Source organism: Caloenas nicobarica, chromosome 5 (genome assembly GCF_036013445.1).
Source record: "Caloenas nicobarica isolate bCalNic1 chromosome 5, bCalNic1.hap1, whole genome shotgun sequence".
Lineage (NCBI taxonomy): Eukaryota > Metazoa > Chordata > Aves > Columbiformes > Columbidae > Caloenas > Caloenas nicobarica.
The window spans coordinates 5,861,917-5,876,644 of record NC_088249.1 but is presented as its reverse complement, the minus strand read 5'-3'; the positions used below and the strand labels follow the sequence as shown (position 1 = coordinate 5,876,644).

Below are 14,728 nucleotides of genomic sequence, written 5' to 3'. Positions count from 1 at the left end.
CCTCGTGGTTTTTTAAACCCTCAGGGATGGGCAAGTGTGTTTATGGGTGACAGAGCAGTGGGGCTGCTGTCCCCATCGCAGTCCCCTGCACATGAGGGCCAGTGCCACATGCTTTTGATCACACGCTCTGCTCCGTGTTGGCAAAACACCCGAGCTGCATGAAGCAGCCCAGCAAATCCTCCCTGCTCCCTCCCCTCTCCACTCTTGGTCACCTTCCTCCTGCCTCGGTGGACGGCAGGGACAGGGAATCTCTTCGCCTTGGTCACCTTTAGCCTTGGAGCAACCTCCAGCTGTACCACGGCTGCTCCAGGACCAGCTTGGGGGTACCAGAGCCCAGCCTGGGCAAAGGGAGCGCCTCTCTAGGAGCTGGACCCTGAAAATTCAAGCTTCATTGAAATTCTCTGGCATTTAGGCTCCTAAACACTTCCCCAGCAGCAGGATGACACCAGAGAAGGGGACTGACCCTTGGGGCGCCCATGTCACCCGTTCCTGCCCTTAATCACCACTCAAAGCCCCCAGGCTGGCATGGGATGACAAAGAGCTTTTAAATTCACCAAATTACCAATAAAACCTCACCTGTTTTTACAGGAAACGTCCATCTTTTCAGATCTTCCCAGCCAAGCGGGTTCCCTCTGTAGCGCAGAAAGGGACTTCAATCCCCAGCTTCCCAAGAGCTCATTTAACAGCAAGCTGTAGGGACCAGAGAGACCACAAGGAATTTTAATAGAAGGCAAATTAAGCACTTTGTAACTCACTTCCAAACTGATTTATATGGCCAAGGCTGCTCTACTACCCCTTCACAGAGAAAAGATCCCTAAAGCAAACACCTTCAAAGGACTGATCCAACTCCCCTTGAAGCCAGGAGAAGCAAACTCCACAAGTCAAAGCTGGGGCTAAAATGTGCACAAAAACCCCAGACCCCTCCAGCTCTCCATGTGATAGATCACTTCAGCCATCCCCTGGATCCCAGATGCTGGAGTCTCATGGATAATGCTGAGCTATCAAAACACTCATGTATGTGGAGTTTCTTTACGCCTAGTGAAACTCTGTGCTTAGTATTTCATTTTTAAAAGGCGCAATTTCTCGGCATTAAGGTTTATTTCAAAGCAAGGAATTTCGCTCGGGGTCTCCCGGGACCCCTAAAGCCCTCGTGTTTGTGTTCCACCCCCGCAGAGGGAGCCAGGGGTGGCGGGAAAGTGCTCAAGCCAAATATTTCCCCCTTCGCAGTGTGCTGGGAAATGTGCGGTGACACCTCCGCTCAAAGGGAAAGGCCTTGTTTAGACAAGACGTGGCAAACACGAGGCCCCTGCCCTGGTGGAACGGCTTCAGTGGCTGGAAGGAGGTCGAATATCAACTTTCAGAACACTGAAATTTGTGGGGGAAGGAAAAAAAAAAAAAATCTGTCCATGGTTTCCATGTATCTCCAGCCTGAGGCTTTGCATCCCCTGGGGAAACGTCATTCCTTGGCTTCCGACCCACCAAATTGAACTGTCAGATTCAGGAATGGCAAGACAGACGTCTTTGACTAACATTTGGCAGCCAGGCCAAGACAATGTCTCTCCACCATCACTCGAGTAATCTCCCCTTGGAAAAGGACCAGACGAATGTTCCCGTTGCTCAGATGGTTCCAGAAAAAACGACTTGAAAACAGCAACAGAAACCATGCCAGCAAATACCAAAAGGAAAACCGTACCATTTCAGCAAGAATTTTGGAGCTGGCTCCAGCAGCGATGCTCTGATGAGCATTAATAACAACCATATCAGCGCAGCTCCCTGTCCCGCTGCGGCTGCCCAGGAGCATCGTGGAAGTCACAGGGAGCACCTCGATGTACAATCCTGTCCCCCGAGATGTGCGGGGATGGCAGAGAAAGGCAACGGAGCTGGTGAAGGGTCTGGAGCACAAGTCTGATGAGGAGCAGCTGAGGGACCTGGGGGGTTCTGCCTGGAGAAAAGGAGCCTGAGGGGAGACCTCATTGCTCTCTACAACTACCCGAAAGGAGGTTGGAGCATGGAGGGGGTTGGTCTCTTCTCCCAAGTAACAAGCGACAGGACAAGGGGAAATGGCCTCAAGTTGCACCAGGGGAGGTTCAGATTAGACATTAGAAAAAATTTCTTCATGGAAAGGGTTGTCAGGCATTGGAACCGGCTGCCCAGGGGAATGGTGGAGTCACCATCCCTGGAGGGGTTTAAAAGACTCATAGACGAGGTTTTTAGGGACATGGTTTAGTGCCAGAATTAGGTTATGTTTGGACTCAATGATCTTCCAACCAAAATGATTCTATGATTCTTTCTCCCTAATCCCATTTGGTGACCACGTTGTGCAAGAGGCCTGGTTGCCCTTGACAGTATCATTGCTTGTAACAGCTGAGGCTGCTCTTACTCACCCCCACCTCAAACCCCTTCTGGCCCTTGGGCAGGGTGAGCTGCAGGAACAGCCACCAACACCAAAGTGCCACAGGAATGACTTCAGTTTGGACTTCACTGCTCTCGGTGCCCACCGCATCCAAAGCAGCTCCTTCCTTTGCGACAGGGCTTGTGGATAAATATCAACTGATACAATGAAAGCACTTTGAGCTCTTTTGCACCTTTCCTTACTACCAGAGCTTGGCAAGTCGCAGCCTGTGGGCAGAACCTCGCTCCTGAGACAAGCACATGTCCAGAGGGGGTAAAAGCATCAATGTCTTGAAGGTGCAGCAATGTTTGGGGCACACATACCTTTGTTGAGAGAAATATGCACAGTGATCCTGTACTCAAACAAGTAGACAACATCAAAAGAGTAGTGAAAGCTATAAACCCCCTCTGGAGCCTGGGCAGAGGAATGGACAATGGAAGCGTTGAGTCAGTCCTAGTGACCTCAACTCTCGGTATCAGCAAAGTCACCTCCAGACAGAGCTTTCATCTGCATCCCTTACCTACCACATGCAGTTTCACCTATAGCCCTCTGTACCACTGAACTCCAAGCCCTGAAGAACTTGGTCAGCACCCGGTCAGCGAGCAACAGTGGGACAACGAGGGTGGTGAGAGCCTGGCCCAGGTTAGCCAGAGAGGTGGTGGATGAACCATCCCTGGAGACATCCCAGGCCAGGCTGGACGGGGCTCTGAGCAACCTGAGCTGGTGCAGATGTCCCTGCTCATGGCAGGGGGGGCACTGGGGGAGCTTTCAAGGTTCCTTCCAACTCAAACTATTCTATGATTCTACTGCCCTACCTAGAGCTCAGGGGTGACAGAGCCTCCAGACGGGCTCCTATTACCATGCAGTGACTGGCCATTAAAATGAACCAAGAGGAGGAGAAAAATCAGTGTTATTTCTGAAGGTCAGCCCAATGCCACACACACGGGTTAACAGGCACCCCCTTGGCCCAGCTTCTGCCCGGGCTGTCTCTGCATCCGCATTTGGTACCCACCAACATGAACTTGATTCTCTCAGAGCTCAGGTTCTTCAAAGCTTAGGCCTGAAGGATTAAACATCAATTTATATATCTGGAGAAAGAGAAAGGGATTGTAGACAATAAATTCAGCCGTTCCTCCATGTAACTGGGATGGAAGTTGTTCATCAAAATCCCAACGCAAAAATCTAAACACGCATCCCACAAGCTACACCCGGTGCCAGACCTGTAAGAAGCTATAAAATACACAGGCTACTTAAACCCTTCCTACAGGAGTCACAGCCACGAGGTGAACAAACCCAGCTGGGGAAACGCTGCGCAAAGCCCCGCTTCCGACCCAACGTACAAAACGAAACAGCAAAGCACGACTGGAGAAGACGAGAACAGGGCCTGAGATTTTCATGGCCCTTGACTCCAGCCCTACGGGTTCTGCACCATCATATCCACATCCCAAATCTTTTCTCCATCCCTGCGTGCAAATCCCATTATCCAGCAGACCTGCCTGGGAGGGTGGAGAGACCGGGCTCTCTAGTGAATGGAGCAGTGAGACGGGGCTCCCGAAAGGCAACAGCCTGTAACAACCACCCCGAGCTGCCAGGGCTCAGTAACGCTCCTCTGGCCAGATCCATCATTTGCTACATGATGTTGGAACAACAATTATCCACCCTTGGTCCCCAGAAAAGCAGTTCTGCAACCTGTGCTGATCAGCCACCGCACCATCCTCCTCACTCGTCATATAAATCTGGTGCCTTCGATGACATCATGCCAGAAAACCGAAATATAATGACATCATGCCAGAAAACCGAAATACAAGTCAGATGGTGAAGGCATTAATGGCAGCACTGTAAAGGCTCAACAATGCAAACCTTCCCAAAACGAACTGTCTTGACCTTCGCCGGGCTGACAATAAAAGCGTGACATCATGTGCAAACGAGCTTTTCATCTAAACCAGGTGCAGCGAGCTGCCTGGCGTCGCGCAGCTGCTGCTGCACCACGAACATGCGAGCGGCGACGCTGGAGGCAAGAGAAATGCCAAGCGCAGCCAGGAGCCACGCGGCAACAAGAGCAGGGACAGGCAGCTGGTGCAGCGCAAGACTAAAGTCCGCATCGCACTTGGAAAAGCCGGGGTTTGTGCTGTTTGGTACCAGTTCTAGTTGGGGCAAACTTTGTTAAGTAAACATGAATTTGCTGGTATTCATTTGCATGTGTGTGAGCGTTCATACGGCTCTGGAATTGAGCCAGCAGCACAATAATGAAGTGGGGTTTTTTCCATTCTTTGCTTCTATTCAGGACTCCCTTAGTCCTTGCAAAGGGCTTGGAGCTGTGCAAGGTTGTCAGTCACAGCTAGCAGAGAACACTGAGATTTACAAACCAAAAAAGATGTCCCTGCTCCAGAGCCCTTTCACAGAATCACAGAATGTCAGGGATTGGAAGGGACCTCGAAAGCTCATCCAGTCCAAACCCCCCACCGGAGCAGGAACACCCAGATGAGGTTACACAGGAAGGTGTCCAGGCGGGTTGGAATGTCTGCAGAGAAGGAGACTCCACAACCTCCCTGGGCAGCCTGTTCCAGGCTCTGTCACGCTCACCATGAAGAAGTTTCTTCTCAAATTTAAGTGGAACCTCCTGTGTTCCAGTTTGTACCCATTGCCCCTTGTCCTATGACTGGTTGTCACCGAGAAGAGCCTGGCTCCATCCTCGTGACACCCTTTCCATATTTATAACCATTAATGAGGTCGCCCCTCAGTCTCCTCTTCTCCAAGCTCAAGAGCCCCATCTCCCTCGGCTTTTCCTCACACGGGAGATGCTCCACTCCCTTCAGCATCTTTGTGGCCCTCTTCCAGGGCAGCCGTCACCACCACCCCACGATGAGATGTTCTCCCCGGCTGACCCTCACCCCGCTGTGCTAGGAGGTCCTTCCCAAAGGGGTTTCCACCAGCAGATTTTCACCCTACTTCGCACAGCAAAGCACCCACAGCTACAGCTCCCGAGGTCAATTCTGCTGCCTCTTGTTTCAGAGAGGAGCGGGCAGTGCAGAAGAGGCAGGTTTGCCATCGACGAAACCAAGACCTCTGAGGACATTAACTGCAGTTCTCACAGGACAAGTTATTTTCCGCATCCTTTACGTATTGGAGAGCATCGTTCAAAGAGAAAAATCAAGCACTGAAAGTAGACAGGTCCAGGAGGAGCAACTAGTAGCAGCTTTCCCAGACCAAATCTCACATCTACTTCAAGCATCACCACACAGTCCAGTTTGAGGACCACACACAACCACGTAGATGAAGGAGAACACACGTAAGGGGACACACATGCTACCACCGCCAAACCAGGAATGACTTTTAAGAACACCACCCTTCCTTGGCGAGAGCAACGCTACAGCCCGAGCCGGCAGCAACACTGCTGCACGTCAGGAACAAACTGCAGAGACAGCGCTTGGGTATCGCACAAAGCAGGGACGTTACACGCTGCAAAGACGACAATGAAATAAATTACGGAAGTACGGTTCTTTATTTTCCGTTTCTTTCTTACAAGACAAGATGTGCACAGCACAAAGTTCTGCCCCTGTCTAGCACTGGCCTCCAGCGACGAGCAGTGGTGGGCGCTGAGCGAAAATCACACCTACCCCGGCTGCATCCCCCGCATCAGCAGTCGCACTGTTTGGCACATTCCTGCTCGGTGCCACATAACTGATATTAATCCGAAACTGAAATGAAGGGGAAGCTGAAAGGAGGGACAGAGAGAGGACAGGACAGTTTCACAGCATTTCAATTTACAGGGACACAAAAAGAGATTTTTAAACAAACTTATTGCCATGAAAACGAATATTTTAAGACACAAGCTGCTTAGAAACATGGGAATAAAACACAAGTGTTTGCCACAGTACAAAGGCAGGTTACAAGCGGTTTTGTTTTGTGGCACTCATTCCTGCCGTGCTGTTTACAGGAGACACTCTCCACACGCAGCTCACCACGGTCCTTCTGGAATTCAAGCAGCCTTCAAATGGTCGAGGAATGGAAACAGAACGAGAGAAAACAAATCAAAGGCTACCAAATCATTTTTCTCTCTTACATTGTTCTCATTCAGTTGGGGAAAGGCAGCCTGTCCAAGCGAGTTCAGAAATGCTGCGGGCCCCTTCATCCGTTCCTTTCACGTATTCAGAAAATAAGGCTGGAAAACACTAACTACAGGTAATAAAGCAGAACCACTGAAATGTATAAGTCTGGTCACTCAGCAAAAAAAAAAAAAAGGTACACAAGAATTAAAAAAAAATACATTTATCACACACGAAATGTGCAGAGAGTTCCAGACCGGAGGCCTGTTTTGGTCAAAAGAATTCACGCTGGTGTGCAATTGTAGTGAAACCCTTACACAGGCACAAGAAACAAAACCACCTGTGGGAGATGCAAAGGATAAAAGCAGCATCTTTACTCTGCTTTGCATTGTGGAAAACACTCACACCCTTTGCTAAATCTGGCAGTGGAAGCTCTTTCTTTCTCATTCTCTCCACATTTTAAGTTACGAATCATAGAAACTTAGAAGTAGCAGCATTTCCAACTCTTTTTCAGATGAAAGATGAGCCCCTGTGCTGTTGTCCTCTCTGCACCGCAGCCAAAATGTAACAGCAGAGCCCCAGCAGAGCTGTGAATTGCTCCCACTCATCCCCACCGAGTATTAACTTCATACCCTGGGCTTCACCATTCTAAAGTGTCCACCTATTAGGAGACTTAGTTAACAGCCAGGCTAGTCAGATAATTATCAGCGATTAAAACCAATAATGCAGTGATTTCCATAGCATTACAGGAATCGACTGTAAAATTAACACTGTATTTCTGGTGTTTTCTCAGTCACGTTTTTGAAGATGATGCACACAAACCCAACTGCCTGTGTACAAACAGAGCACGACAGTGCTCAGCAAGACTCGGATTTTTCAGGAGGAGGAAGAAAGAGCAAAACCTGGCCAGCTTTCTGCACCTTCAATCTAAGTCTTCAGTGTTAAGTCTTGCTGGTTAGAGTTTAAAATAAAGTGACTGCAGTGATTACAAGTATTACTCAATAGCATGCTACAAGAGTGTACGATAAATGAGAAACAATTTCCATAAAATTTCCAGCTTCCTGGAATTTCCAAATTCCTGGAAATTCTAGTGTCTGAAAAAAAACCTTATGGCTTGTTCACGTAAATGTAGGGTCTCACCTTTTCCTAAAAACTTTTAGTCCTGTCAGGCAGAAAATCACTCCCTGAGGTACAGCTGTCAGTGCTTTCTCAAGGTACACTTTTATAAGGTAAATATTTAGCTTTTTACACTACTGCCAGAGATATCTTGAGTGGCTGAATCCCTTTAGTGGAATGTAGCCTGTGAAACACACCTATTAGAGGGCAGCCACAGGCAGGAAGGCACCTACATCTGGTTATCCAGAGTTAAAAAACCTGGGAGAACTGGCCCAGGTTGCCCAGAGAGGTGGTGGAGACATCCCTGGAGACATCCCAGGCCAGGCTGGACGGGGCTCTGAGCAACCTGAGCTGGTGCAGATGTCCCTGCTCATGGCAGGGGGGGCACTGGGGGAGCTTGGAAGGTCCCATCCAACCCAAACCATTCTGTGATTCTATAGCTGCAAGGATAAACCTAAGATGGGGAACCTGCACCATGAAAACTCGCCCAATGCTGAGAAATTCCGATGAATCCCCTGATCAGAGGAGACCGGAGACCCCTCAAGTCAGAGACATCCCCCATGTGCGCGCACACACTTTAACCTGCTGAAGCAAAACTGCTGGGCAAGGGTGAGGTTTTATGAGAAAAATGTACTAACGGCTGCTGCTCAAAAAGGCGGTCGCGCTCCCCCCACCCCTCGCTTTCCTCGTTCCCCAACTGAGCTCACTCAGTTCATTATTTTTTTGTAGATAATGTGTCACATCTCCCAGTCACGGTGGTTTTCTCCAGGTTAGACACGCTGGCCAGTGCCACAGAAGTAGTTTTGAACTTCTGGCCAAGAGCGGACATGTCGTTTCTGGTACTGACAAACTATTAGGAGGATCACTCTGTGTCGTGAAACCTCAGCTAGAAACTTCATTGTAAAAATAACTGCAGTATTTCCAGCCATCCTTTCCTTTGGGATCCTACCCAAACTTCTGAGTTTAGTTCCCAGGCCTCACCACACGCCTGTTTCTATATTAAAATCATATAAGTAGAAGGATATTCCCCAGGCAAAACAGATTCCTGAAGCGGTACCAAGCTGCAGCACCTGGGTGCCCTCAGGCCATCTATCAAAAACAAAAAGTATCTTATGGATCCTGAGAGAGCCGAGTGATCTGTCGGCACAAGAAATCTCAGTTTGTCAGCTCAGGAGCAGAGAAGGCGATGCCAACTCTGCCATTTATTGTTCCCCCCTATTAGACAGGTGAGGACCAAGCACATTCCATCAGGGTTATGTTAAGATTGGCACATCAATCAGCATTTTCCAAATCCAATGTGGCATAATTAAAAAGGTTAATAGTACAGACCCACTGCTAAGAAGGTAGAAATTCCGGGCTCTGGGGCACCTCCACTATCTCACCTGATAAAACGTAAGTCAACATATTAACAGAACTGTCTCAGCAGGACTTTCCAGCAATAGTCGACCAATTTGCTATCTCTGTGCCTTAGGGACTGAAAAATTTAAACAGACGTCGCTTACCAGCTCCTTTCATATTACAGAGATGGATTGTTTCACTATGATTCATTTATGTCTTATTCTACTTCTCGGATGTAAAAGTACTAAGCCGAATTAAAAGAAATATTGCATTTGGCAATAACACAGGACTTTCCCACACTCTAAATCTTGCCATTTGAGGCTGAGGTCTAATTTCTTAACTTTACAGAAGTCATTTCTGGGGAGGATTAGCTTCCTTGGGGAACAAAGTCTCTGAAGAGATCAGGCTGCTTTGAAGACATCAGATCCCATCAGATAGAAACAAAAACCTTACCATGGTACCAGCCACTGCTTTCATTCTACTAATACGAGGAACTTTCATGGTGGGCACTCGATACCATATTTAACAGTGCCCAGTTGGTGTTGAAAATTGCATTCACATTCATTTAGGCAAAAAATAAAAATTATAAACGAGCACATGGAAGTTTACAGAGATCCGACATAAAATTAGGGTTCCATAAACATGAAATTTCCTTTGCTTTCAACAGAGGCAGAAGTTCACGTTTTAAGCCCAAACCTTCTCTGACACACAACATATAGAAACACACAAATATGGAAACATTATTTCAAATATGAAACACTTGTAAAAACAGGAATAAGAGAGGAAAAGAAGTCTTTCACTGGGAGGAATACTGAAGTACATTGAATAATATTCAAAAGCAGACACTAAGTGAAAAATTTCTATTATTAAATGGAAAAATGGAAATACTTCCTAATGTTACTAAAAGCCATCATGCCACATGGGTAAAGCCTTCTAACTTAAAAATTACTTCAGTATGATTCAAGTACAGTGAGGTATAAAAAACTGTATTTTAAAAAAACAATTAACTATCATTATCATGACATGCCCATTAAACTGGGCCAAGGCAGTTGGTTTCTGGATCCATGTTAGGATAAATTAGGGTAAACATTTGGCATCAGGAAGTTCTTTGAATGAACTAGCTGAAATTTTGGAAATTATTCAAGCAACGGAAGTCTTTCACAGTTTAGGATAATGTGTGCATTACCCTAAATACACATATCACGACGTGCTCATCGTAATTCATATAATATCTACCCATCTCCTTGTCTTTAAAAGTTATTTTCAAGGTTCTGCTTTTGACCACCATGTGCACTAAACCATTTTTGCATTGCAGAAATTCTCAAGAGACCTTTTCACCTGTCATGATTACATCATTAAAAACTAATATTTTAGAAGGGCAAAGGCTAATTGTCCAATAACTGAAGAGAGTGGCTCAAGACTGACGAGGGAACATCACGAATCAGTGAAAAGGGCTGTATGTCCTCCACAGACAGCTTTGGTCGGTGTTTTCTTCAGGATGCCCAGCATTCATTTCAGTAGTTTTGACATGTCTGGTTCTCACTGTCCTTCCGAAGCTCAGTTCAGACAACAGGCTGTTATTGATCAACCCAACTGAGAATTATCAGAACTAAACTGAGAAGGCCAACACAAATGCCAAAAATAACCAACGCGCATGCCTGTGAAGAAAGCAAAAATTCATGTTTTACTGAAGGAAGCATTTTACATTTCTAATGCTTATAACTAACAATGAAAAAACAGTAAGAACAGGTTTGAAAAAGTGTCTTTTAAAATAATCCTTAATGTTTCAAATTACTCAGTCTTCAAGCATAAGGTATCTGCTCAAGGGGAAACTAAACTAAGCCTGTTCTGGGATAGTTTCATTGGGACCTCTCGGAGCAGTCTGGTTTGCTTGCTCACACTATCCACCTGAAAAAAAAATAATTTGCCCTTCTACAACACTGAACAATTTAAGAAACTGAATTTATATTTTACTGAAAATATAATTAAAGTTACAATGGATTCTTCACATTTTCGAATAGCCAGATGTCCTGGTTTCAGCTGAGATAAAGTTAATTTTCTTCCTAGTAGCTGGCATGGTGCTGTATTTGGGATTTAGTACGTGAAGAATGTTGACCATACTCCGATGTTTTGGTTGTTGCTAAGCAGGGTTTATTGAAAAATAAAATCAAGGACTTTTCAGCAAGGAGGCTGGAGATGCACAAGAAGCTGGGAGGGGACACAGCCAGGAGAGCTGACCCAGCCTTTTATTATTATTCTTGTTATTTTCCCTATTAAACTGTCTTTATCTTAACCCCTGAAGTTTACCCTTTTTTTTTTTTCCCCCGTCCCACAGGGTGAGCCAAGGGCTGCGTGTGGCGTTCAGCTGCCTCCTGGGTGAAACCACAGCCGCCCTTTGACACCCGGGGATAATAAAACTACAGTTCAAGAGACAGTAGCCTGCTGATTTACAGCAAGGCTCCAAATCTGTTGGAACTAATCAAGACTTTAAATGGTCAGAGAGCATCATTATCAGATTTTTCTTTGAGATTCCCTGTTTTGTCAACACAAGAGCAGCCTTATGAGTCGTAAGACCGCCAGAAGGACTCTGTACAAACAGTTTGTCGGCATTTTAGCCACCGCCACGGGGTTGCTCTGCTGAGCAGTGGTTAAAACGAAGATAAATGGTTACGATGCAAAAAGTAGGCTGCTGCCTAAATTCCAACGAGAACTTCACCTACTACACCAAAAGAGAAACCACAGAGGAAAAAAAAAATAAGGGGAGGAAAAAAGAATGTTTTTGAGAAGGCTTACATAGAAAACAAGCATAAACACTGTTTCATTTAAATGCAGTTTGGCTTCGTCCCAGCTGCGCAGACAACGTCAGAGTGATGCATAAAAACTGAGGAGAAATTGGATTAAAAGTCAACATCTGAAAACCATAGGGAAAAGCACGTATTCAGATCAACAGTCCAGCATATGGACAGACTGCTAGTGAAAAATGGCTTGTGAAGGAGGAGATTCAGAAAGACCAGAGCTATCGTGAAGGATAAAAGAAAACGCTCACAGATTTTGTGAACTGCAATGGAAACAAGAACTTTGCCCCTTGGATTATGTGCTCTACAGCGTATTAAGATGCATCTAAAATGAGCCTGTTTAAATATAATTAGCACAAATGAAAAAAGTCATACCCCAAGTTTCTGTGGTGACAAAAAGTCTTCTCTGCTAAGTTTAAGATAAAATAGTCCAGGATATACAAAAAGCAAACACGTTGATGTAGTCGAACCTTTAAAAAACATAGAAAGTATATTAGCTTATCATAATACTGATTTTTTTTTTTTTTACTTCTTTTTTTTTTTTTAAATCACACAATAACTTACCAACTACTCCGAAAACATTTTTAATGTCGGGCACATACATTGCAAACAAAACGACAATTGTGTTCAGTGTTAGAGTGACAAGGATATGGCAAATCCACGACACAGAAAGATGACAGAAAAGCACCATCAGTACAGCTTTCCTTGCCTACATGATACGAAGAGAAACATTGCATAGGTAAATGTATAGATATACATGTATTTTAATCTCATCTCAGTTTCATAAACCTAAGAATTACATCATTCCAAGTGTGAAAGAACATTTTAAAAATCAAAAAGCAAAATATTTACTAACAGTTAAATGAAGTTTCGTATTTCTGTAGCACAGAGTTTTAGTATTAAAGCATTATTTATCATATGGCCATTAGTCTTAAAGAATTAGTTCTTTTTTGTATGGACAAAAGAAGATTTAGGGAATAACGCTTTGCGTCATTGAGCACGCTTGGTAGCAAATGTCAGCACATTGCCAACTGATACGTAATCTATACACTACTACTTTATACATAGTTTTGCATGTACAATTGTTTTTGGTGTTAACTGAATGAATTTTCAGTTCTACCATGATACTGACAAACTAAAGTAGTTTTTCTTTTTGGTGAAATAAGTCAGTATGTGGTTTTAATTTACAATTAAATTGAGTTTTCAAGTATAAGTGTGTTTGTGTGTGGGTATGTGCATGTAGAAAGGAAAAACCAAGTCAGCAAAACTCAATTTAAGAGGGAAAAAAAACCCCAAACAAACTAAATAAACTTTAGAAGTTCTGAATTCTCTAAATCAAAAACAATGCTGCGGGCTAGTTTTAATCTGAAATCTGTCTCAAGAGCACAAATTAGTTTAGTGGTTAGTTGTTATTTCAGAGCTCTCATGGAACATATGCAAATACGTGGTCTTTGATCAATCGCTTGACAAGCGAATAAGATACACAAGAGTAGATGGGGCTCAAACGTTGCTGTCTGCAACTCATTAGCATCACCATGGCCTGTGCCAGCCTGAAAACGCGCAGGGAAACGTACGGCGCAGGGAAACGTACCGGGAAATGGATCAGCGGGACTGTCAGCAGCACCGCAAACAGGACGGCAACTTTAACAGTGACCATGACGGTGTCGTGGGGCAGGTACCTGCTGTAACCCTGCAGCAATTCAGAGTCCACTTTGTCTGCAAACCAGAAAGATTGCTTCGTTAATCATTTCAGAATTAAGATAATTAGTGATGCCTATTAAGCTTACATTCAAATTGATTAATTTGCTTGTGACTAATGCAGAGGGGGGTACAGATTTGCGTCACTTTGGCATTACTAATATTCCAGTTCTAACACCGCAACATCAAGTTTTTTTCATTTTTTTCAGTTTTCTTGAAGAAAAAAACCTTCCGCTGAAGCCAAAGCTACATAAAGAGAAGATACAAATCCGGAGGAGAAAGGATGAAAAAGGAAGATGACCGGACATGAAGCCAAGTATACACTACTGTAAAACCTGTTCTATGTGTCCGAAACAGTCAACACCAAATTCGGTTGGTTCAACTAGAAGCCAGAAACAAATTAACTTTGCTAAATTGGCTGAATCGCATTTCCTTTTTTTATTTCCCCAAAACATCAAGGGGTACGAAAGGCAAAATGTAGTGTTTTGAAAGAAAAGCTGCAATTCTAATTTAAAGGCAGAAATAAACATTCAAAACTACGCTAGCGTATGTGATTTTACTGGCTCTAGTTAGCAACGCGTTGCTGGATGACTTGGAGACAGATAACTAGCATCAGTTACATTTCTAAAAGATATTTCTTATGTAAAAAAACCAAACCTTCAGCAGTAAGAATCTCCTGTGCTCTCTGCCACATCCATATTTAGCCTTGCAAAACCAGCTCTACTGTGGAATTACTGTAGTATCCTACACCATGGATACACCGTCATAAGAGTTACTTTTGTACTACTCAAGGCAGAAGTGGGGCAAAAAGAGATGAATCTTTGACTTTTGGCCTTTTAAAGTGTAAAGTTTCACTAAGCTCACAGCAAAAATCAGAACCCTGACAGCGGCTGGCTGCCCCAACCCTTTTTTTTTTTGGCATGCCCTGACTCTGTGCTTCTTTGGACTTCAGAGCGGACCAAAATTTCCACCAAAGGCCAGCTGCCGTATGAAGTTTCAAATTCACGGGAAACAGAATAAACCATCTGAGCCACAGAAAGATGAAGCACATCTCATTTCAAAGAGGGAACTCGTCTTGTTTTCAATTTAAAATAAAATGTTTTACATCTTCTCGGGCTGGTGCTTTAGGAACAGGGAACAGATTCTCTCCATTTAAAGAAATAAGTTAATTAAACAAGACAACCAAAAAGAAGTCTTTACATTACACATAAAAAAAGGTACCACGAAGAAGTCACTTTGTGCAATCCTTTAAAATAAAGCTTTCCTAAATTGGGTGATTAATGGGAATTTTTTTTTCCCCACTTCCAGGAAATTTCTAGTGAAATAGCTAGTGTTAGTTCCAA

At 44.6% G+C, this 14,728-nt stretch overlaps 1 protein-coding gene across 2 annotated transcripts in view; it reads right to left on the bottom strand.

Annotated features, from left to right (window-relative positions):
* Positions 1 to 8,713: 8,713 nt before the first annotated feature.
* SLC38A6 (solute carrier family 38 member 6) overlaps positions 8,714 to 14,728 on the bottom strand; it is a 39,699-nt gene continuing 33,684 nt past the window's right edge. Inside the window, exons 13-16 of one of the 2 annotated variants that reach the window (XM_065635285.1) lie at positions 13,279 to 13,403; positions 12,252 to 12,396; positions 12,063 to 12,157; positions 8,714 to 10,550 (exon numbers count right to left, since the gene is read on the bottom strand). In XM_065635285.1, coding sequence (XP_065491357.1) covers positions 10,470 to 10,550; positions 12,063 to 12,157; positions 12,252 to 12,396; positions 13,279 to 13,403 — 446 coding nt within the window. In that variant the 3' untranslated portion in view covers positions 8,714 to 10,469. The remainder of the gene's footprint in view (positions 10,551 to 12,062; positions 12,158 to 12,251; positions 12,397 to 13,278; positions 13,404 to 14,728) is intronic. The other variant, XM_065635287.1, reaches the window with a different exon arrangement.